The 25,066-nt window shown below is 42.5% G+C and overlaps 1 protein-coding gene across 1 annotated transcript in view; it reads left to right on the top strand.

Moving 5' to 3' along the window:
- The window catches only part of Usp31 (ubiquitin specific peptidase 31), a 59,617-nt gene extending 47,668 nt beyond the window's left edge, over window positions 1–11,949 (top strand). Inside the window, exons 14-16 of the mRNA XM_028764229.1 lie at window positions 3,822–3,980; window positions 5,487–5,639; window positions 7,612–11,949. Coding sequence (XP_028620062.1) covers window positions 3,822–3,980; window positions 5,487–5,639; window positions 7,612–9,185 — 1,886 coding nt within the window. The 3' untranslated portion in view covers window positions 9,186–11,949. The remainder of the gene's footprint in view (window positions 1–3,821; window positions 3,981–5,486; window positions 5,640–7,611) is intronic.
- Window positions 11,950–25,066: the final 13,117 nt, after the last annotated feature.

Genomic DNA, 25,066 nt, shown 5'->3' with positions numbered 1-25,066 from the left:
GGGCAGGAGGGCAGGAGGGCAGGAGGGCAGGAGGGCAGGAGGGCAGGGAGATGATGAGCTGTAATTGCTCATTCCTAAAACCCTTTTAGCTTAACTCTGCTGGCAGCAGTTATTTTTGAGAGGACCAACACAGCCTCTGGGTGTGTTCTTGACAAAACAGTTTGGCTTCTGCTTGTTTGGGAAGCAGTTGCAAGGAAAAAAGAGGCTCCCACAGTGCTTTCACATCACAGAAAACATTAATAGCTTAAATATGTTTAACTTTGTATTTTTGTTTAAACACTATTTAGATGGCAATGCAATGTTTGTTTTATTTTTATAGTATTTTTATGTGTAATGATTGTATTTCTAGTTGGATATTTGATTTTCTGACATTGCTCGTGATATCTTTGTTCTTAGATACATAGATATGGAATAGTCATGGGATTATGTATTCTTTACTATTAAAATGGAAGGACTTAGAAGTAATTGAAATGTACTAACACCTTTGCCAGCATTCCTGGTTAATACTTACTCTGTTTCAGCTTTGGTAAAGAAGTCATTTTGCAAAATAGGTCCCTATTACTACATACTGTGTAGACAAGAAATTGTTAGGGGAAAATAGGACAGTGCAAGATTTTAGACTATTGTGTTGTTCTTTATTTAGAACAGACTTTGGAAACCTTGTGAAACCCTTGGAAGCAGTGTAACTTAGTGAAAGGAGCTTAGGTGAGATTATAGACCTCTCTAACTAGCTCTGAGAACTTAGCTAAGTAACTTTACTTGGGCCTATGAAGCACATTAGTGAGGGTGTCTGCTCACTGCCCCTTACCTAGGAGGTACTCATGTAGCCTGTGTCAGTGGGTTTCAGCCTTCCTAATGTCGCTATCCTTTAACGCAGTTCCTCACATGGTAGTGACCCCTACCCACAATTAGTTTTGTTGCTACCTCATGACTAATTTTGCTACTGATATGAATTATAATGTAAATATCTGTGTTTTCCAAAGGTTTTAGGTGACCCCTCATGAAAGGGTTGTTTGACCTTCAAAGGGGTCATGACCCAGTGGTTGAGAACTGCTGAACTATATTGTTTCTTTTTTTTTTCTGTTCTTTGTGTGTATTTGGGTGTGTATTTGAAGGCTAGAGGAAAACCTTGGGTGTTCTTCCTCCAGTTTTGTCTACTTTGTTTTGAGGCAGTCTCCCACTGATTTGAAGCTTACCAGTTAGGCTAGGATGGCCATCTGCCTGACTCTGCCTACCCAGCAATGGAGTATCACCAAGTGTCACATGGAGCGGTCTCCCCAAGCCCCTCCTTTTTTCTGTTGTTGTTAAAGTAAACCATTGCTTGTGTTATCTCTAAATGTTTACAGTTCAAGTTTAGAGAAAACACTCCTTGGCATTACTTTTTTTTTTAAGGTTGCATTTATTTGTTTGTGTTGAGGGATGGCAATTCATGTAGATGTCAGAAGACAGCTTGTGTGAGGAGCTGGTTCTTTTTTCCATCATGTAAGGCTCAGAGATCAAATAGGTTATAAGTACCTTTACCTGCTGAGCCACCTCATAGCATTTTTTAGCTGAAGATACTGTTTTTTAAGTCTTTACTAGGATGTCTTTGATGTATTCTTGCTGTAATTGCATGGTATTCATATGGCTAACTTGGGCAAGGATTTTAGAACAGAGCCTTTCAGTTTTTCTAGATAAAGGCCTTGCTGTTTTCTATTTTAGCAGTTCATTCTTTCATAAGCCAATTTTGTAAAACCATAGCACAAATATTATTGCTGTATCATATTACTAGATGTTTTTGAATATGTATCCTTGTTTTGTTGCCTCCTTTTGTGGACAAATACCAGTGTCTGAGCCATAACTCGAGTAGCTCTGGCCTCGAAAACACTTTGGAAGGCAGTGTTAGGTAGAAAAGCAAGTATAATTATAAAATAAATAGTTTGTGTATTAGTTAGTTACTGTGTGGCTTTTCCAGGCCATAATCAAGAACAGATTATCTCGAAAGGAAGCAGACTGAACTAGAGCAAGGTTTCTCTCTCTCCTGGTGGGTGTGTCCGCTGTACAGTTCTGCTCCCGCTCACCTCTCCAGAATAGCAGCCTCCTCCCAGATGGGCCATTTGTGTATCAGCCTGACCTGACATCATTGGCCCAGCCAGTGCTGTTGCTATGAAGTCTCCACTTCATTCTCTCTAGTTCTGGTAGCTGTGCATGATCTCCCTTCTGCATTTGGAGCCTTTGCTTCTCTTTTGGGACCTGTCTATCTAGCTAGCAGCAATTCCTCACCTGGGTCCCTTTTGTCTTTGTGGTTCCATACTTGTGAAAGTGAAGTGGCCTAAAGAAGGTGTCTCTCAGAATTCTATATACCCTGTCCTTGAAGGCAATTCTAAATCTGTGAGCATTTACTGAATATTCCAGCACTCATCTGTGTTTAGTAAATAGATGTTTTCAGAAATGTGATAATAATGTGCTTTTCCAGATCAAGCTTCATAAGATCCCTTGATCTAGCCTAATAGTATGACTTGGCTTCATGACTGCATGGTTTTGGGGTGGGTATGCTGTTTGTGATTGAACCCAGGTTCTTTGACATGCTAAATAAGCAGCACACATTCTGTTATTGAGCTATGCTCTCAGCCCCAGACTTTCACGTTTTTATTGGCTTTGAGGGTTCTTTTTTTTTCTTGGTGGTACTTGAATTGTCTTTATTTTTATTTAAGACTTAGAGTTGCAGCTATAGGGAAGACTCCATGTATGTATTCTTAGTTTCTGTGTTCTCAAGTTTGCCAGGGAACTCATGTAGATTGTTTAGGCTTTCCCTGAAGGAAAACGGTGGAGTATAGTAGGGCTTTAATAGAAGCCAAAGGATTAGATGACATATACTCATATGCCATATACAAAATGCCATATATTCATCCTTTATCAGTGGCAAGACCATGTGCTAGGCATAGGCAGTCTTTGTATGCAGGGTAGTATGGCTGTATTTGTGGACTTTGTGTGTGGAGGCCAGGGGTTCTTGGGTGCACCCACCCTGGATTTTTTGTTTCTGTTTTGCTAATTTGGCTAGGTTGAGTGCTAGGGATCAAACTCAAGGCCTCATTTTTATCTGATCTTTTACCAGCTGAGCTATGTCTCTAGCCTCATAAGTAGTCTTTCTGAGCCTATGTAATATTGTGCAAATTACTGTGGAGTAATTTGTAGTAATGATAAATCTCAGTATTAAATGAGATGTTTAGATTATGATAGACCTTAGATGTCAGCTGGTAGGCCTTTCATATTATTTTATAATATATTTTAAATATATTCTATAATATATTTTATATATAATATATTTTATTTATAATATATTTTATAATATATTTTATATATAATAAACATTAAAGTAATGCAACAACAAAAATCAAAATTCTTTACCCTGCCTTTTGGCAACGAGACTGGATAATTCTATGTTGTATAATGCTTTGTATGCATTGTGAACATACCTAGTCTCTACCTACCAGATGCTGTTGGCCCCACCCCACCCATTTGTGACAATCAAAGTGTTTTCATTCATTGTTAAATGTCTCTAGCAGGAAAATAATGTTCCTGGTGAGACCTACTTATACTTAGAAGTATAATGAGTTTTTTGAGATGAAACTGTTATGAAATTGGAATTAGGAATTTCTTAGAACATTCTGCCTGGGTATAAATTGAAATTTGGATTTGTTTTTCCTTAATATCTTTCTGTTACTGTGGGCAATTTAAAATACTGTCTAATTAATTATATAAATAAAATATAAAGGATGGTATCTGTGGATAGAGTACCTGGTGCAGCCTTGCTGGTGCTGACAGTGGGCTCTTTTTGGCAGCGTACTGTAAGAACTCCGTGGACGGTCTCTGGTATTGCTTTGATGACAGCGATGTGCAGCAGCTGTCAGAAGATGAGGTGTGCACGCAGACAGCTTACATCCTTTTCTACCAGAGGCGGACAGCTATCCCATCATGGTCAGCCAATAGCTCGGTGGCAGGTAACCTAGTTCTTGGATGTTTTTTTCAGAGCAGGAGGTTGTAATTCATGGTCTAGAAGATGCCTCAGAAAGCTTCATTATTAAAAGCTTAATGAGATTAGTTTTTACAGTTCCATTTAATCTGGGCTCTGATATAATTTCAGTCAAGGAAGTTAGGGTGGACTCTGAACTACTGTGGACCAGTAGCAGTTCAGAGTTCACATAGAGGTGGGGCAGAGCCTACCCAAACTATTCACAATGTTTATGTGTTGGTAAGTGCCTGGGGAAATAGTGTCAGCAGCCTGAGGGGCTGTGCTGACATCTGTTTAGTTAATCTTGGAACATGTCTCATCTGAGCCACACGATCATCTCTGCTGTGGATGTGGTCATAGCACCCACTCAATGGGGCTGCTGTTTGTTTTAACATTGTGAAGGTTTGTGAAAGCGTTCTGTAAACAGTAAAAGACCATTAGAAAGAAAGAGTTCTTTCTCTACAGTAAGAGTAATCTCTTCTGTTAGAGTACACATTGATGGCTGTTAACTGATTGAGGATTTAGTTTTAATGATGAGATGGGATTTATTATGTTAATAAATGTAGAAATGAATCCCACACACAACATGCATGCACGCTTCCTACTGCAGAGTATGGAGAAAAATAGGGTAGCCTGAGATGTGCTAATGTATATCAATAGGGAAGGCAGGACGTGGTGAGCTATGTCCCGTTCCAAGGCTCTACAGGGGTATGCTCAAAGCAGCTGACGGAAGCTTCACTCGAGCAGAGTCACCCCTGCAATAGACAGGCTCTACCCAGTGGCTAGGCTGCTCACTTGACTAGATTAGGGAACTTTGATACTCTTGGGCCTTTCCAGTATCTCAGACGTACTCAAAAATAACAGTCTGGTGAGGTCTGTTTGAGATAGCCTGCTTCGTGTAGTCAATTTCAAGAGGCAGTATCTATTGCTCCAATAGAAGGCTACTCCTGGAATTGACAGGACAGACTGACATTCAGCACATGTATATCCCCACTGTGCCACTTGTGTATATGTGTGTGTGTGTGTATTATTAGTATGATAATAGTTAAAAAATGTCTAAAGGACATAGAAGCTAAGAAAAATAATGTCTGTATTATCACTCTTCCTCTGAGTGGTTTAGTAGTACTGCCAGTGTTCAGAGCTGTGTACATGGTGAGTCCTTGTAGAGTGAGCAGATGTATGTCCCTGTTCTGTTATTTTCTGTGTACATGGTGAGTCCTTGTAGAGTGAGTGGATATATATCCCTGTTCTATTATTTTCTTGCCAGGATTAGGTGTTGCTTTTGGAAACACTCTATTTTTACATTTTGTTTCCATGACCTTTCTCTATGTAGGAATTGCCTGAAGTTTCTTCATCTTTACTAGGGATACTCAGTTCTGGGGGTTTGTTTTAACTCTGAAACGGAGATAAGTCTCTGGCTCGACTGGCAGCACCTTGAGAGGATGTGTGCAGTGCAGGACCCTGGCTGACCTCAGGACTGTCTCCTCTTCTGCAGGTTCTACAAGTTCTTCTCTGTGTGAGCACTGGGTGAGCCGGCTCCCAGGAAGCAAGCAAGCCAGTGTGACTTCTGCAGCCTCCTCCAGACGCACGTCCTTGGCCTCACTGTCTGAGTCTGTGGAGATGACAGGGGAGAGGAGTGAAGACGATGGTGGGTGTGGGTCTTGGTCTCTGATTCCCAAAGTGCCAGTGTACAGATAAAGCACAGGTCTAAAGGCAGAGGAACAGTCTTTCTTTCCACGGAGATTGGAGAACTCAAAGGAGTTGGGGTGCAGAGCTGGATTGTGGCTTCTCTGTGACTCAGGGCTTTTTACTGTCACTTTATTATTTCTGGCTTACAGATTAGAGCTTTAGCTCTTAGTAATATATACTTTTTGTTAAATTTGGCTGTAAGGACTCAGATGTTCTTCCGTGCCTGGGACTGCCTCATAACAGAGTTGCTGTTGTCTGCTTAATGAGGACACTATTGGCTCAGCTTGACCTCTACTCTAAACATAGTCACAATATCAATTCTGGACAAAATATGATTAAATATTGAAGTGGGTTTTTTTTTTTTTAAAGATTTATTTATTTATTATTTCTGAATACACTGTAGCTGTCTTCAGACACACCAGAAGAGGGCATCAGATCTCATTACAGATGGTTGTGAGCCACCATGTGGTTGCTGGGATTTGAACTCAGGACCTCTGGAAGTGCAGTCAGTGCTCTTAACCACTGAGCCATCTCTCCAGCCCGTGGGGTTTGTTTTTGTTTTTGTTTTTTCTTGGTACCTTTCACTTACTCCTTGAGTATTGATAGGCTAGCCCTTAGTACTCTAAGGAACCCCAGGTGGCATGGGATGGATTGTGTAGCCAAAGTACAAAGAGCTGGAAGGGTAAAAGGGTGAGCTCAGCCTCTGTAGTAACGACAGTGATTCACCTCCCAATGAGGCTCACTCTGCTGCCAATTATGCAGTTGCTTTAGTCTGCTTCTAGGGGTGATGGATAATTCTGAAAAAATGAAATGGAGCCAAAACTAAACCAAACTAGGAGAACTGTGGCCTGGCTCTGGCTCCATCTGCTCTGGTATTTTACTTCTTTTTCTTGTGAAACAAGAAGATAATTGGACTATTGGTGCTAAGCCCTTTCTCATTCTAGTTTTTATGGAAAGCTGACTAGTGAACCCATGCCTGTTTAGATGGACACTATTTTCATCACAGCTTTGTAAGCTTGGAATTTGTTGTTGTTTTAACACTAAACTGAGAAATGGTTTGCATTAATCTATTTTTAAACAGTCTAGTTGGTAAAATCAATATCCTTGTAAGCATCATCATCATCATTTAGTCATGCTCAGTGGTCACATAGAACAGAACCTGACTCTTAGGAGTCACAAAGACGACAGCTACAGTAACAAGTACATACAGAATTCAGCTTGGAATTGTCTTGGGAAGATTTAAGTCATTGGAAATACTACTTGCCAGTCACTCAAGACAGCATGCATTATATCCAAGGTTCTAGCTCGTTCCATTGATATCCTTTGACTGTTACCTATTACAGACTTACTTCCATAGGGAGTGCAATGGGGGTCATAGGTTCTTATGTCATTTTGTCATTTTATTTTGTGAGCTGAGGTGTCCTTCAGGAAGATGCAGAAACTGGATCAGCAGCCCATGTTTACTGAACACCTGGGAGTGCCAGGATCTTTGCTGGACACAAACTTCTAAGATTTTATTTAACTCTCTAATTAGACCAGCAGTCTGCAGGCCATATGTGGATAGCTGGGTTTTCCAAAGTTTTTAGAACATAGCCATTCATGCTTGGTTGTGTGCCACCTGTGCCTGCTTTCATGTTAAAATGGCAGAGCTGAGCAGTTACCTAACATTCTGACAAAGTTTGCTGACTCTAATGTAGGATGGCATAGATGGGGAACATTTTGCTGATTTCAGAGTTAGCATGACCCTGTTTTGTGAATAAGGAAACTGATCTTCAAAAGGTTGAAAGCACCCAGCTGTCCTTGACTAGCACATAGGCTGGCTTTGAAGGTTGTGGTCCTGTCATTCTACCAGGCTTACCTTTGCTCTGTCTTCAGTGACTTACTAAATGTTTTTGTTGGTTTAGTCTGACAGAATTTTCTCTGCCATGCAGGAGGCTTTTCTACTCGACCATTCGTGAGAAGTGTACAGCGTCAAAGCTTGTCATCCAGATCTTCTGTCACCAGCCCCTTAGCTGTCAATGAAAATTGCATGCGGCCTTCTTGGTCCCTGTCTGCCAAGCTGCAGATGCGATCAAGCTCTCCGTCCCGCTTCTCAGGGGACTCCCCAATCCACGGATCTGCCTCCACCCTTGAAAGGATTGGCGAGGCAGGTGATGACAAAGTCTCCATTTCTTGCTTTGGTAGTCTGCGGAACCTTTCTGGTAGCCACCAGGAACCAAGTGACAGTCACAATAGACGAGAGCACAAGGCTGTGGGCCGGGCCCCACTGGCTGTCATGGAAGGTGTGTTCAAAGATGACTCCGACTCTGGAAAATTGAACTCCAGTGTTGCAGACACACCCAGCAAAAACCGAGCACAAGGGGATCACTTGGCCCCCATCTCTGATCCTTTTGATAATAATAACCAGATTGCTTATGTGGACCAGAGCGATTCTGTTGACAGCTCTCCAGTCAAAGAGGTGAAACCTCCAAGCCACTCAGATTCCCTCACAAAGAAGCCAGAGAGCACAACCAAGAGATCCCCTAGTTCCAAAGGCACTTCTGAGCCCGAGAAGAGCATGCGGAAGGGGAGGCCAGTCTTGGCTAGCCAGGAATCTTCTCTTTCAAGTCCATCCCCTTCTTCTCCTGTTCCTGTGAAGGTTTCCATGAAACCTGCCCGCTGTCGCAGCAAAGCAGATTCTTCCAGGACAAGTGGAAGGCATTCATCTTCTGCCTCTACCCAACCCAAAAAAGAATCATCCCCCAGATCCCAGGAATCCATGTCATCTCCTTCACCGCAGAAGCAGAAGTCGGCTTCTGCCTTTACTTATTCCTCCTCGTCCATATCTGCCAAAAAAGCCCCAGGCCCTGCCACTAGGGGCCCCTTTCCTTCTGGGAAGAGCAGGACTTCTGACCGGAGCTTGAGTAGAGAGGGTTCCAGACAAAGCTTAGGCTCTGACAGAGCCAGTGTCACCTCCACCTCCACCTCCAAACCCAACTCCCCTCGGGTGAGTCAGGCCAGAGCAGGGGACAGCAGAGTTGATGGCAGACATGTTCGGAGCTCCTCCATGGCCAGCCTGCGTTCACCTAGCACAAGTGTGCGCTCTGGGTTGAAGAGGGACAGCAAGTCTGAGGATAAGGGACTGTCCTTCTTTAAGTCAGCCTTGAGACAGAAAGAAACCCGCCGGTCAACTGATCTTGGCAAGACAACCTTGCTATCAAAAAAGGCTAGTGGGAGTTCTGTCAAGTCAGTCAGTAAGAACACTGCAGATGACAAGGCAGAGAAAGGCCATCAGTCCCCAGGCTCACAGCAGCCAAACACAAATGCAGTTGGAAAGGAACAGCTTGTCTCTAAGGACCCTGCTTCTGCTAAACATTCCTTGCTATCTGCTCGCAGATCCAAGTCTTCCCAGCTAGATTCTGGAGCTCCCTTGTCTCCCAGTAGCAGGTCGACCACTGAGAAAGGCTCCAAAAAGCTGTCTTCTAGCATGCAAACCTCTGCACGGCCTTCTCAAAAACCTCAGTGATCTTCTGCAATCGGGTGTTTTATCTGTACAGATGTTTATTTATTTAGAACCCTTCCCCTCCCACACCAAAGCCCTCTATGCTTTTATTTTGTATTTTTTGGGGTCATGTGCCTGACTGCGTGAGAGCGTGAGTGTGTGTGGTATTCAAATTGTTAAAAGCGTCGCCTTATTCTGCCATTGAACCAAATAACAGCCATAGGCAAAGCATTGATACCAAGCTAACTGGAATAATTGTAGAAAATAATTTGGATAGTCCCTTTAGCAATCCTACCTATTTCTTTCTAGAGAACTCTTAATGACTTTGTTGGACACTAGGGTTTGGAAACCTGTGAACCAATTAAGCTATCAGTGTATAGACAGATGAACTGTTAGACTTAGGTTTCATCTGAGCAGAATTTATCTTCATGTGGATTGTCGAGTGGCATCAGGAGCTTAAAAAATAAACAAACAAAACCTGATGCTAACAACTAAAGAAACTGAGGGAAAACTTGCTTTCTGCACTTTGGCCCCATCTACCAGTCTTTGTAAGGGCAATATCTTAACACTAATGTTTCTCAGGTATATATACTCAGCTAGTCTAGGATGGTTGCACATTACTAATCAATGGATTCAAGAGGAAGGTGACATGGGGTGGTGACTGTGTCCTACTGCACAGGTAGAAGCTTTACAGGTAGGCATAAAATCTTTGTTACTTTCATATCTGAAGTGATAGCCTGTCTTGACTCCTTGTATATGTTCTAAGATCTGACAAATTGTGAATAGTCAGAAAGCCAGTCACTAATTTTTTTTCATTCTCAATTTTCTAGCTAAGGCCATTGGAATTTTGAACTGTAGCAGAATAGTTAATGCCTTTGAAAGATTCCCAGAGAAAAAAAATTTATTCCAATAGTTAATGCCTTTGAAAGATTCCCAGAGAAAAAAAATTTATTCCAAGCTGAAGCCTGAGTTGATACCATTTTTCCCCTTGATGCTGCTTGTTTCTGTTAGAAATTGAGAATATCATACTGTCCCCTGTGTGCATGCTCACTGCCTTGTCTTGTTGCTTGGAAAAGAAAGAAAGTTGCCTCTTGCCAAGAACCATTGCTGGTATGTTGAAGTGAGGTGAGACTGAGCGCTGTACATGCACTGTGGATCCTGGTGTCAGTCTTCCTTTTGACTGCTTTTCAGTAGCTTATTTATGTCTACTCTGTTCTGAAGAGTCAATCTCTGACCCAGAATTCAGAAGCAGAGTCTGGCATATGTCCCCCTGGCATGTAGTTGCAAATTGCATTCTTATATATGAAAAGGGGAACCTCACTGAATTCTCAAAGATAAAAAAACCACAGTTTTCCAAGGCTTGTGGAAATCTCTTAGAAATACTTTGTAGCTCAGTTTTTTAGTATCTTCTTTCTTTATTTATTTTTTAATATCAAGAGAATCATGGTCATGATTCTCAGAATAGCATTTGTCATTTTGTCATTAGATATAGCATGTTGAGTTTGTAGTTATTAAATTCTAAGGCTCATGGTTCCCTGGCTTCCCTCTTCAGTATTTCTGTGAAGTGACTGCAGTGCATATGTGCATGCAGTTTTGATTTCTACACTGTCCTTTTGTTCTTTTTTAAGGAATACCTCTTTGGAAATATTTCCAGTAGGTTAAGTTTATTTTGCTGCTAATGTGGACATTAGCTGGTAGCTTGCAGGTTGAGGGTGGCTGGGATTTCCAGCTCTTGTGGTATTTGAGGCTTCGTTGTTCAGCCTTGTGCATATTACCACATTGCTCTCTATCCAGTCCAGTGTATGTGAGCCAGTACCGACAGCACTCAGTCCTGTATTAGCTGCTTTTATCCCCCCCCTCCTCCCACCATCTCTTGTTGTGGCTTCCCAAAGCATTGAAGTTCTCTGTCCTGCCTTGGTGTGACTGAGGTGACAGCTGCCTTGCATGTCATCATTTATTCAGTGGCACAAGGTGAGCCCCATCAGTGTTTAGCCACCAATCTTGTTTTATTTGTATTTTCTGAAAAAGCACCAGATGTTGAGACAACATCAGTATCAGGAATTGAGCATTTATGTGATTTGAGCCTCTGAAACAGTTTTAGAATTATAGTATGAGAAGACAAAGGATTTTAATAACAAGCTGTTTTACCATAATTAAGATGAATAGAAACTATTTTAATTTTCACTGTACTACATCGTTTTATTCTTGAATGCAGTAGGAATGGATCCTCCCTTTCCTGCGTATCATGTTTTTAAAAACAAAACAAAACAAAACAGAAAAATCCTCTACTGATCTTTACTTTTCCATGGGAGCTAGAAATACATTTTCTATAATATAATAAAATCTAAAAGCTACATGCATATGGAGTTTAGTGCTTATTTCATATTTAGTTCAATAGAAAAAAATCAGGACGTGTCATGGCATTGTCTAGGATGGGAAGCTGTTATACTTATGAGGTTGGTAAATGGTAAAATCTAATTCCCAATTACTGGGATATATTTAAGACACAGAAAATACTACTTTGAAGATGCTGCCTGCAGTGAAATAGTTTATGAGAATATTATCACTTAGTTCATTCACTTCTGTGGCAGGGGTAGGGACTTGGTTACTGAAATTATCTCCTGGTGATTGGGTGAACGTGTGTACTTTGGGGTCGAGCTCAGATGGTAGGCTTGAGTTTTCGTTTAACCTGGTAGGGTAGTCATTCCCAGGAGGCACACAGCACTAACAACAGTGTGATGCATTGGTTATGTTGTTTTGCTGTTAAATAAAATCCTTTTTATTCTTACTCTCTTTTGCTGTAAACATTGTGTTCACGAGGCTACGCCATTCCTTAAATCACCCTTCCACCTTGCCTTCACAATTCTTCAGGTGATGTGGAAGCGCGAGGCTCATAGGCTCCTGTCACTTAAGACTCTGGCCAACCTCATTTGTGTTTTCTCTTGCTGGAGTGAAAGCAACTTGAGAGTAAGTAGTGCTGTGCCAGACCTATAGAGCAGTATATGATAGCCGTGTGGTGCTGCAGTTGTGCAGCCATCAGATGGTCTGGAACATGGAATCCTCCTTTAATCACTCATTTGGGTCTGCTTTGCCTATAGAGGCAAGCAGAAAGCTTCAGCAGTCTGCTGTAGCTGAGTCCTGGAAGACACCAAATCAGTGTCAAGGAGTGATAGTCAACAGAAACAAGCTGGTAAATTCTGGCCAGCTAAAGTCTGGAAATCTAAAGTGTCCTTGTTCATTACTGGTTCAGACTGAACTGTGTAGTGGTTGAATGCAGTACGTAGTCACTTCGCATCAATGGGAGGCATTGTCAATCCCTCTAAACTATAATAAAACCAATAGGATTGGTATGTGAAGGGAGCAGTAGTGGCAGCTTAAGGGAATATGGATTAAAGAATTATGAACAACGCTCATTTCACATATCCTCTCTGAGTAGATGAACATGTGACATCACATTTCATTTTGACAGATTACTAAATAACTGAAGTTACAGTTTCCTCTATAGATTGTCATTGAATACAAAGATAATTAGTGTTCTGGGTTGGATTTTGAGCTAGATTGAAAATCATAAGCACAGTTTCCTTAAAACACATTTTGGAGATGCATTGATACTTATATTTTGGAGTTGAGAAGGGCAAAATGTACTGACAAATCAGTGCCTACTATAAAAACAATTTAGCTACTAATATGCTGGCTGCTTTTGCTTTAGTTTTATAAAGGGTTCATTTTTGTTTAACCCAACTGTACCTTTCAGGTGGGACATGATGCTTTTATTTCAGTGACTGCTCAGTGTCCCATGCTGCCTTTTGATCAGACCCCAAGCTGTTTCTGCAGCTGCCTTTTGAGCATGACCAGTCATTTTTACCCCAGAGTAAAAAAACCAATTGTGCATGCCCACCATCCAGCTCAGAAAGCATGCTCATACTACCTATGCAAGCAACTGATTAAAAAGCATACAGAGAAACTACACTCAACATTGAGTCTTAGGAAAGGGACAACTCTTAGATTCTGGAGTTCTATTTTTGAACTTGTAATTTTTAAAATGTGGCTTAATCATCAGTGTGGATGAACATGAATGTGAGTTTAGGTTGCTTTGCATCTGTTTCTTTGCCAATCTCCTTAGTCATTGGTGAGATTGTGTATAAAATAGTATTTTGCAAGCAGGAGTGGATTAGACATGTTGAACATACACTGGTGTATATACTGTATTTAGCCTGAAGACTTTCCTAAAGTATTTTGTTCTAAGAAGTAACCTGCCATTTTCTATAGATTTTAATTTTTTATATCCTCTAGTATTCTTTCATCATCACATGGAGAGGTGTGGCTTTACACAGTGCTAACTATTTTTAAGTGCTTTTGTAGAGACTTGGAGCTGCTAAGGAAGATTATGGAGCTTCCCACCTACTGGTGTCAGTAAGAAAAAGCATGTGGAATATATGATAGTGTTGTACAGTAGATTCGGGTCTAGATCCATCTCATGTTTATTTAAAACCATTGTTTCCCATGAGGCAGGGACAGGGATAGGAGCTTCATAGCACATGTAAGAGGTGTCTTCAGATCTTACATGTAGACTCTCCCCAGGCCTGTTCTGGAGGATTCACCTGAGGTCACTAGTATCACCAAGGGACTTGGAGTGCCTGGGTGGCTCCCAGGCTTTTGATGCCAATTAGCACTGCCTGGGTTCTGTGACTTTCTCCTCTTGTTGCAGTCAGAATTGAAGGATGTGGTGCACCATCTTTTTGCCAACAGTTTATGGTGAGAATCATCACTGCCATGCAGGGTACTCAGGAAGAATTCCAGTTGTTCTGGACAAGAAAATTAAAAGGTGTCAATCCTTGGCTTGGAATCGGTGTGTGTGTGTGTGTGTGTGTGTGTGTGTGTGTGTGTGTGTGTGTGTGTGTTGGGGGGCTTTCTGACTTCAAGGCCCAATTTGGAAGTGTGAAGTATTTTATGCTTGATATGTTTAGGGATTGTTCTTATTTGCTGGTGGCAGACAGAGTGCCCTGAGGGGTCTGAATTAATTCCCAGAGCCTCTCCCCAGATTCGGCTGAGACGACTCATGCAGGAGAGGGAAGTCACTCCAGGTTAAAAAATGTGGTAGAAGACAGTAGAAAGTTTCCTGCCTAGCCTTGTAAACCTGCCCTGCTTCTGACAGCACGGTTGTAGACCACAGGTAGCACTGGGCCTCCCGCTCAGGTTCACTCCCCTCTAGGTCTTTCCCACTTAGAACATAGTTTCCAGAATTCTTTTTAGTTTGAAAACAAATGTGAAACATTTTAGTCAATTATTTTGGAGCCCTTGTTAATGTTTTTTCATGTAATTAAAAAAAATCATGTAATACCAGAAATTTGGTAGTATATGTTACCTACAGAGGCACATGAAATTTGGTTTTAATCTGTGGTGAGCCAGGTGCACTATACCATCTTTGGGATAATCTCTGTGCTGTGTGTCCTCATCCCATTGAGCCTCAGGCTGCCTACAAAAAGTTTATCTGACATGGTCCATATTTTAAGGCTATCAGGAAAACATCAGAGCTGGGACAGCTTTGGCACAGCCTCCCATAGTCGAGCTCTCTGCTGCTGTGAACTCTGCAGCGTGAACTTTGCTAGGTGCTATTCCAGACTGGGGGACTGTGTTTCTGTGCTTGCAGTTCTGTTGGTTTTTCCTGTAGGCATTTGTGTTGTGTGTAGGTCTGTTTACCAACTGTGCCTCTCACCACTGGTTAAAATGGAGTTGAGGCCCCATTACCAAAATGTGTTTGTTTGTTTTGTTTTGTTTTGTTTTGATTCTCTTGTGTTTGTGCACCAGCGTGTATTTCTCCAGTTGTCTTAAAGCTGCATGTCATGTCACTGTACACAAAATGCTTTGGTGTCGTTCAGGAGCCATCATCGGTGAGCTCTGTATAAATTTAATTTTGCAGTAAAAGGACAACAGAACATCCTTCCTGCAGGCTGGAAGAAAGTATATCCTACATTTTAAATTATGTTAGGCCAAGTGCATGAGGTGTGTCACTGCCTTCTGTTATTTATTTGTATATTTTATTATTCGAGGTGTACGCACTTTTAAGAAGCAGAATTTATATTTTTATGTTGAAAACGTTTTATTTCTGAGACAGCAGTTGGTTGTATAGTATACAGTTGGAATTAAGAGAAAACTGGAAAATGTAACAAAACATAATAAATTTATTACATGATGCCTTCTTCAAGACATATTCCTCTTTTCTCCCCCTTGCCAAACCAGTTTTTAAATGCTGACTAGTGTTTGTACTGCGTACGTTTCTTTAACAAAATGCTTTAAAATTGCAATGTTTCAGGTGAAATATCAAGTTACGGGATGCTACCATGCAGTTTGGCCAACTCTCCATGCAATTACTGTGTAAAAAGATCACATCCATACTTGTTCAATGTTCCCAGTCCGAAATTATATGAAAGATAAGAGACTGTTTGTCCTGGGCTACAGAGCCGGGCATGAAAGCTCACATGCTGCCCCATTTCCAGCAGATTCTCAAAGACGCTCTTCTTTGGTCCTCAGAGGAACCTGTCGCATAAAAATATTCTTTCCTTAGCCTTCTCTCACCCCTTATACACAGCACCTGCTTTATTATCTTTTATGTGTATGAATGTTTGCCTGTATGTAAGTGCACCACTCATGTGCTGGTAGGTAGGGCCTAGGGGGAGGCTAGAAGTAACTCTTTGATTCTCCTGGAACTGGAATTAATGATGGCTGTGCTCCACTATGTGGGTGCTGGGAGCTGTACTGAGGCCCTCTGAAAGAGTTGCCAGTGTTTTTAACCACTGAACCATTTCTCCAGCACCCTAATAACTGACTTCTGAGGTGTTTTTGCTTTTTGTTTTAGTCTAGCTGTCTTGCCAACAGAGAACTCTAGTGGGGTTGTCATATCACTTATGACCACTTGGGGGCAATAGAACACGGCATTCTCCGATGATGCATTTTAAGTTCAGTTTACTGATTTTAAACTTCTCTTCTGAGGGTAGAAATGCCTGAGGTGAATTGAGAATATCATCTCTGAGCAGGGATTCCTCATCTGGTAATTACTCCAGCCAGCCATTGCTCCTGGCGAGAACCATGGAGCAGGTATTTTTCCACTCCTAAGCACAGCATCATGGTAGGGTTGGGGTAGACCACGTGCCCGGTCATCCAAAACAGCACTTGCCTCCTCTAGTTTGGAGTGGTAAAATTTTTCCTTTAGCTTAACCACAGCACACTAAAGAGGTTTCATCATGAGTATAAATGTTCATGTATAATATATAGATCTAATATTTGCAGAAATATTTAAGGACCACTATATCTCCATTAATTTTGAGGATTACTTTCCAATACTTGAATGCTTAGTGTCCCCACAACATGTTTTGGCCTCTTAAATCTTCCTGAAGAAAGCAAAGGCATGGCAAAGCCCGTTGACCTGGTAACTTGTTCTTCGTGTTAAATCCCCCAGGAGAGGTTTGAAGCCTAAGCCCACAGAAAGGTTGAAAACCTGTCACCCCGAGTCAGTGCCCTCCCCAGGTAGGCTCCAGACTCGAGCAGATGTCTGTTTGGTTTTGCCTGTGGCTCTCCCCTTTTCTAGGCATCTCTGTGTGGGTTGTCCAGGACTTTCACTGACCTGGTGGTTAGGGTCTATCTCCTGAGGAACCCTTTGAGATTCTGTCATCACTAGATCGTGGTTCACCATCACATTCTTCTCTCCCTATCAACATTCACTATACAGGAAGAGCAAGGGATCTCCTCTTGACAAATTTTGCATATTTAGCCCAGTGACCATCACCCTGTTCTCTATAGTTTTCAGGGCTATGTCATAATTTGACATGCTCTTTTGGGTTAAACAGCTCCATTCTTTTTAAAATTATTTATTTATTTATTTATTTATTTATTTATTTATTTATGTTATGAGTGTTTGGCCTACACATATGTTAGTGCTTCATGTACATGCCTGGTGCCCACTGAGATAGGGAGATTCCCCCTAGAACTGGAGTTGCAGGTGGTTGTGAGCTACCCTGTCGGGGCTAGGAATTGAACTTGGTTCTCTGCAAGAGCAACAAGTGCTCTTAACCTTTGAGTCAATTCTCCAGCTCCCCCATTTTATTCCTGAGTTGAAGATACAAGATTTCAATATTTAGTTAAGAACAGACATGTCATATTTCCTAGGCCTTCCCTGTATTTAAGGGGACAAAAATAGAGACTCAGATCCAATTCTAAGGACTTGGTCTGTCTCCTGGAGTATGCCTCAAGAGATTGTGCTGTGTAAAATGTGCATGGGCCTCATCAGAGTCATACAATGTCACGTGGGGGAAGATGACAGTTTTCTATCATTCCAAGGCAGAGCCGGGTCCCTTGTAGCACTATCTTCTGTGACCCAGCAATAGGGTCTGTCGAGTTACAGGGTCAAAGTAGCTAATGTGATATTTCAGCACCAGCCTTCACACACTTCCTTAGTGAATTCTGCCTGCCAGCTCTGAGACACCGAAATGGTCCATTTCCTCACCTTCACATCATCTCCCAAACACCACCTTGCTTCAAAATCCTCCTGGATCACCCTCTCAAATTTTGCAGTCCACGTGGCTACCTCCTCCCTATCTTATGTTCTGTGTGCCACTCAATCAGCTGGTGCCATGTTTGAGGGAGATGGGTTGCTCTTCTTCCTCTTAAAGGACAGCACATGGTGGTGACTTCCTGAACAGGTGGCTGACTGACTTGTCTGAGTCAACCATCCTGTCTGTGGAGTGGAATCATGAAGGTTAAAGGGGAATGATGCTTTTTAAGTTTGCCTCACTGTACTGGGCATAGAGAAAATGTCCAGTGAGTGGTAGCTGTCATTGTAACCATAGTGACAGAGGAAGCACTAACCCTGGAGGACTTCCAGGTCAAGAAGCAGTGGAACAAGGGAGATGCAATCATTCTAAAGGAACCTCATATGACCTGCTGCCTTTGTTCTCAAGTAAATGACAATTAGAATTTAATTTGGGGGAAGAGATGAGATCCAATTTGAGCCATTTCGTAGTCACCATGACAACAATGTGGCACCTGAGAAGTGAGAGGAGCTTGCTGGGTGCAGGCTGCAGGAGGGGTGACCTAGAGTGATGGGGGTGGGGAGGACCTGTGCAGAGGAGGCTTGCTGCTGGGTTTGAGCCCTGCTACTTTGAGTTGATGGCTGGACAGTCTGGACAAGTTACTCAACTTCTCTGTGCCTGGGAGTCTTCACCTGTGGAATATAGGTAAGGTATCTACATGTCGAGGTATTCGTTAATGGGGTGTTGGATATACTTACTATAATCACTAATGTGTTTGGATTTATCCTTACTGTTTCCTTGATGTTTGTATCACCTGCTTTACTTTTAAAATGTTTTTTGTCTGTTTGTTTGTTTTTTATTTTTTTGAAACAGGTTTTCTCTGTGTAGCCCTGGCTGTCCTGGAACTCACTCTGTAGACCAGGCTGGCCTCAAACTCAGAGATCCTCCTGTCTGCTTCCAGAGTGCTGGGGTTAAAGGTGTGCACTGCTGCACCTGGCTTTTTAGTTTTTAATGTGATTCCTTCTACCTTCCTTTCACCCTTTCATTTTCTCTCCCACTTGCTTTATATCTGTCTCTTCTTTCTTGCTCTTTTAAAACACCAAGCATTTGTGCATATATAGGTGTATGTGTGTGTTCCTGTGTCAGTGTACATGTGCATGTGGTTGGACATATGTGTGCTTGCATGAGGGGCCAGAGGTTGACAACAGGTATCCTCAGTTGCCCCCAGCTTTCCTTTTGAGACAGTCTCTTACTGGTTTGACTGAGTTAGCTGGCCACCAAGCTCTAGGGATGTTTCTGCCTCTGTCTCTGCAGTGCTGGGAAGAGTGTGCAGTTATATATGCTGCCCCGCTTGGTTTTTCACTTGGATGCTGTGGATAAAAACTCAGGTCCTCTGGTTTGCACTGAGGATACCCCGCCTGGCTGTGTTATTTCTCTTCTCCAAACTGGACTCATACTCAAAACCCTGCCTCCACCTGTGATTTTAGTTGTCATTTTGTTTTTAAAGACAGGGTGTCACCATGTACTTCATGCTGACTTCCAGCACACCCACTCCAAGTGCTGAGATGACAGGTACGTGCGATTCAGCACTGCATTCTCACCCTCTGGGCTGGACAGCACTTTGATTCTCTTGCTCTTTGTGACCGTGTACTATGTGCATGTATCCTGACTCCATCTACACTTAACACTGCTAACACCACACAGTCAGTATTCACCTAGATTTGTAGGACATTTGTTTTCATTGCTTCCCAAGCCTTTCTGTAGTTCATCCTCGGATCGGTTTGCTTGAAGAATTCCTGTTAGTATTTTACTTTTAAGTCTGTGTTAATGATGCATTTGCTCAGTTCTTATTTTATTAGCAATGTCTTTATATTTTTAAAGAGAAAATCATTTGTGTTTATTGATCCATGTATGTTTTGTCATTAAAAGATGGTTAAGCTTTTGACTGAGGGATATCTGCTTTAGGCATGACAAAGAACCAAACAGCAGCAAGAACTTTGTATTTTCTAGTTGAAAATGTTTCTTTATAGTTAAAAGAAGAAGGAAGGAAGGAAGGAAGGAAGGAAGGAAGGAAGGAAGGAAGGAAGGAAGGAAGAAAAGAAGGAAAGAAAGAAACTAGAACAAAAATCTTTATTTTGGGAGGTAAATATTTCAGTCCAGAGATGATAGAGTATGTGACTAGCATGCTCAAAGCTGTAGGTTACAACACACACACACACACACACACACAGAGAGAGAGAGAGAGAGAGAGAGAGAGAGAGAGAGAGAGAGAGGATATTGGATGTTTCCTGAATACTGACATGTTGTTCTGGCTAGATTTTATGTCAACTTAACACAGGCCAGAGTCATTCTGGAGGAGAGAATATCAACTGAGAAAATGTTTCCACCATATTGGCCTGTAGGTAAGTCTGTGGAGCATTTCTTTAATTAGTGATTAATGCTGGAGGGCCAAGTCCTATGTGGGCAGTGCCACTTTCTGGGCTGGTGGTCTGGGGTTGTCTAAGAAAGCAGGATGAGCAAGCCATGAAGAGCATGGCCATCAGCAGCACTCCTCCATGGCCTCTGCACCAGCTCCTGCTTCCAGGCTCCTGCTTTGAGTTCCTACCACAATTTCCCTGGACCACAAGATGAAATAAACCTTCAGCTCCCCAAGCTGCTTCGGTCGTGGTGTTTAGCACAGCAGTAAACACTATGACAACATGCAGACATGCTGCAGCCCAGCTTGTCCTCAGCAGAACCATCTCTGCTCACCCCAACACTCCTTGCCAGGAGTTGTTCCTCACCTCTCCTCTCCTCTCCTCTCCCATCCTGACCATCATCTCCAGAGCATTACTTCTCTTTGCATCTTCCAGAACAACAGGCTCCACCACTGTTCTTCATGCTTATCTGCTGGTCTCATTCTCTGCTTGACTGTTTATATATGTGTATCCTTTGGGTTTCAGCCCCGCCCCCAGTGTATCAGGATGAACTCACAGATATGCACGTATGAAGTAATCGTTCACTCTACCTCTAAGCTACATTCCCACCCTATTTTCAGTTTTGATTTTATTTTTTATTACTTATTCACTTTACATTCTGCTCACTGCCCCCTTCCTGGTTATTCCCTCCCACAATTCTTTCCCTTCCCCCTCCCTTCTCCTCTGAGTGGGTAGGGGTCCCCTAGGTATTACCCTGTCCTGGCACATCAAGTCTCTGCAGGACTAGGAGCATCCTCTCCCATTGAGGCCAAACAAGTCAGTCCAGCTAGAAGAACATATCCCACAGACAGACACCAGCTTTTGGGATAGCCTAGCTCCAGTTGTTCAGGACCCATATGAAGACCGAGCTGTTCATCTGCTACATATGTGTAGTAGGGCCTAGGTCTAGCCCATTTGTGTTTTTTGGTTGGTGGTTCAAGAGGCTTCCTCCTGAAGCCAGGGAGGAACCCCAATGAAGCAATAGGAACACCAACCCACCCACAAAACTTTCCACCCAAAGCTTATCCTGCCTACAAGAAATGCAGGCATGAGGGATGGAGCAGAGACTGAGAGATTGTCCAATCAATAACTGGTCCTACTTGAAACCCATCCTATGGGTAAGCACCAATCCCTGACAGTATTACTGATACTCTGTTATGCTTGCAGATAGGAGCATGTTGTCCTCTGAGAGGCTCCACCCAGCACCTGACTCAGACACCCACAGCCAAACAGTGGTTGGAGCTTGGGGACTCTTATGGAAGAATAGAAGGAAGGATTGTGAGCCCAAAGGGGATAGGAACTCTACAGGAAGAATAATAGAGTCAACTAACCTGGACCCTATTTTCAGTTTTGAAGGGGATTTTCACTAGGGATAGAACTCTAGGTTGAAGATTATGTTCTTTGATATTTATTCCATGGGGTTCTTCCATTGGTGAGTCTGTGATCAGTCTTATTGCTCATCCTTGGGCAATATGGGTGGGGTGTTTCCTCCTGCATGCTTCGAAGGGATTCATTTTCCATCAGCTTTCTTCTGATGGACCAAGGTGTGGGTTTTCTTGTTTATATCCCTCAGGAAGTGCATCTGACATGGAAACACCTCAGCCATTTGTTGCTTTAAATGTCACTCTGGCACATGTTTGCTTTCTAGGACTCAGCTTCATGTGATTTAGATTGTTTACCAAGTCTCAGATGTCTCTTTTGTTTGTTTTCACTTGTTTTCTTCCTAGGATTTTTTCATCCTTTTTAAAAGATACCATTCTTTATTCTGGATATCTCTAGCAGAATGAATCTTCTCGTCAGCTGTGTCTGATCTTTCTCGGTAAAATAAGGAGTGTCTCATTAAATAGGAATGACACATGGACAGTGGATACATTTTAGAATGTCTAAAATTTTGAATGGGGCATATTTATTCCAAGCTTCTGTTGTTTGTCTGAAATTAAAATTAAACTGGGCATCCTCTATTTCATTTGCAAAATCTGTCAACCCCCTAGCTGTATCCAGTCTGTTCTTAGGCCTGCCTCGTTGTGTTTTCAACTTCACTTAGGTGATTGCTTTTTCAGTTTTAGAATTTCCATGGGTTATTTATAGATTTGGGTGTCTGGTGCTATTTCCCACGTGGCTGTCAGTTTTCACAGGTGACATACTTACCTGAAAGCTCGTGCCTATGGCATTAATACCCAGTTCCATGTGCATTCCCTTCTATAACCCGTTTGTTCCACTTCTTGGCATGCTTTAACTTTTTCTCATATTACATCATGTTTCCTTTCTGGTGGCAGGGACATGCCCCAACATGCTTATGGAGGTCAGAGGACATTTTTCAGGTGTATGTTCTCTCAGGTTGTCAGGCTTGGGGGCAAGAACTTTACTCACTGAGATATGTCTTTTGATTTGATGCTAACCAGTGCGTTAGAAAATACCATGGAGATTCTGGATGGTGTTGATGTTTCCCTCCAGAGAAAATCTACCCCATTCCTGGGCTGAGAGATGGGGGCTAATCTGCCTGGAAACACTGTGGGAGCTTTTAAGACTCCATGTTCTTCCAGGTCAGTGAACATAGACTAGACATTCATTCCATCGGCCTTTTAGCAGGAATATGTGGAACACTGCCAAGTGTATCAGTGAGCAAGCCAGAAACCTTACCACAAAATAAAACCTTTCCTCAGTGGACTTTATCTTATAGTCACCTGCCCAAGAGGCATAGAAAATGCTAATAATTGAAGTTATTTGGGACTAGCTTCCTGAAGAAATGAGAGTCCAGGTAAGTTAGTATTTTAAAAGTATAGCTGTGTACACCCACACACTACTAGACCCCAGGCTTTCTGCCTGAGTAAATGATATCGCCCATCCTGACAATCCTTGATGCTTCTCTTCCACAAAATCTCTTCTGTATAGCTAGGCCATATGTGGGCTCCACCTAATTCCTCTTCCCTAGTTATGTACTAAGTCTACCCTCTGTCTCTGCTGATGAACCTATATTTCAGTTACCATGGTCTCCAGTCCAAGCTCTTGTATCACCACGTACATCTATTTACCCAAGCCTATCTGGCTCAGTCCATCCCAATGCTATAACGAACTGCCTTTGGCTGAGTAATTTATAAACAATAGAAATAGTTCACTTCTAGTTCTAGAGGTTGGGAAGATAGAAGCATCAGTAGATACAGTGATAAGAGCCCATTTTTCTAGGTAATACCTGTCTCCTGTCCTCTCATGGTAGAAAGGGTAAAGAAGCTACATCACTTGTTTTTTCTATTCATTCATTCATTCATTCATTCATTCATTCATTCATTCACTTTATAGCTCCATTGCAGCCCCCTCCATCCTCTCCTCCCAGTAACACCCTCTACCTCTTCCTGTTTCCCCTTCCAGTTCTCCTCAGAGCAGCACACCTCTGCTAAACCATCCTGGCACATCAAGTCTCATCAGGACTAGTACATCCTCTCCCACTGAAGCCAGACAAGGCAGCCAAGCTAGGAGAAAGGGATCCAAATGCAGGCAACAGAGCCCAAGTCAGAGAGATAGCCCTCACTCCAATTGTTGGGGGACCCATGTGAAGACCTTGCTGCACATCTGCTACATGTGTGTAGGGGCCCTAGGTCCAGTCCATGCATGCTCTTTGGTTGGTGATTCAGTCTCTGTTAACCCCCATGGGCCCAGGTTACTTGGCTCTATAGTCTTTCTTATGGTGTCCTTGACCTCTCCAGCTTCTTCAGTCCTTCCCTGCACTCTTCCACATGACTCCCCAAGCTCCGTCCCTCTGATGTTTGACTGTGAGTCTCTACATCTGTTTCAGTCAGCTGCTGGGTGGAGCCTCTCAGAGGACAGTTATGCTAGGCTCCTTTCTGTAAGCATAACAGAGTATCAGTAATAGTGTTAGTAACTGGTTCTTGCCCAAAAGATGGGACTCAAGTTGGGCGAGTCATTGGTTGGCTATTCCCTCAATCTCTGGTTCCATCTTTATCCCTGCACATCTTATAGGCAGAGCAAATATTGGGTTGAGGTGTTTGGGGGTGGGTTGGTGTAACACTCCTTACACTGGAGTCCTGCCTAGCTAGAGAAGGTGGCCACTTCAGGCTCCATATCCCCCACTGCTAGAAATTTTCAGCTAGGGTCATCCCATATCCTACCAGGAGCTTCCCTATTCCAGGTCTCTGGCTTGTCCCAAAGATGCCCCCTCCCCACCAGTTTCCCTTCTCTCTCCCAGCCCTTCTCACCTCCATGTCTGCTCTCCCCACACCTGATCTCCACCCCATTCCCCTCCCCAACCCCTTTCCCACCCAGCTCCCACTTTCTCTATCCACCTCTGGTGTTTATTTTATTTCCCCTTCTGAGTGAGACTCAAGCATCCTCCCATGGGCTCTCCTTGTTACTTAACTTCTTTGGGTCTGTGGATTATAGCATGGGTATCCTGTACTTTGTGGCTAATATCCACTTAGAACACATACCATATATGTCTTTCTCTGTCTGGTTTATCTCACTCAGGATGATATTTTCTAGTTCTATCCATTTGCCTGCAAATTTCATGGTATCTTTGTTCTTAATAGCTGAGTAGTATTCCGTTGTGTAAATGTACCACATTTTCTTTATCCATTCTTCAGTTGAGGGATATCTAGGTTGTTTCCAGTTTCTAGCTGTTACAAATAAAGCTGCTATGAACATTGTTGAGCAAGTGTCCTTGTGGGATGATGGAACATCTTTTGTGTATAAGCTCAGAAGTGGTATAACCTGAGTCTTGAGGTAGAACTATGCCCAATTTTCTAAGAAACCACCAGATTGGTTTCCAAACAAGTTGTACAAGTTTGCACTCCTGCCAGCAATGGAGGAGTGTTCCTCTTGGCCCACATCCACACAGCATGTGCTATCACTTGAGTTTTTGATCTCAGCTATTCTGACTGGTGTAAGATGGAATCTTAGAGTTGTTTTGATT

This window comes from Grammomys surdaster, unplaced genomic scaffold (genome assembly GCF_004785775.1).
Source record: "Grammomys surdaster isolate TR1022 unplaced genomic scaffold, NIH_TR_1.0 142, whole genome shotgun sequence".
NCBI classification, from domain to species: domain Eukaryota; kingdom Metazoa; phylum Chordata; class Mammalia; order Rodentia; family Muridae; genus Grammomys; species Grammomys surdaster.
This window is presented reverse-complemented; position numbering and strand designations above follow the sequence as displayed.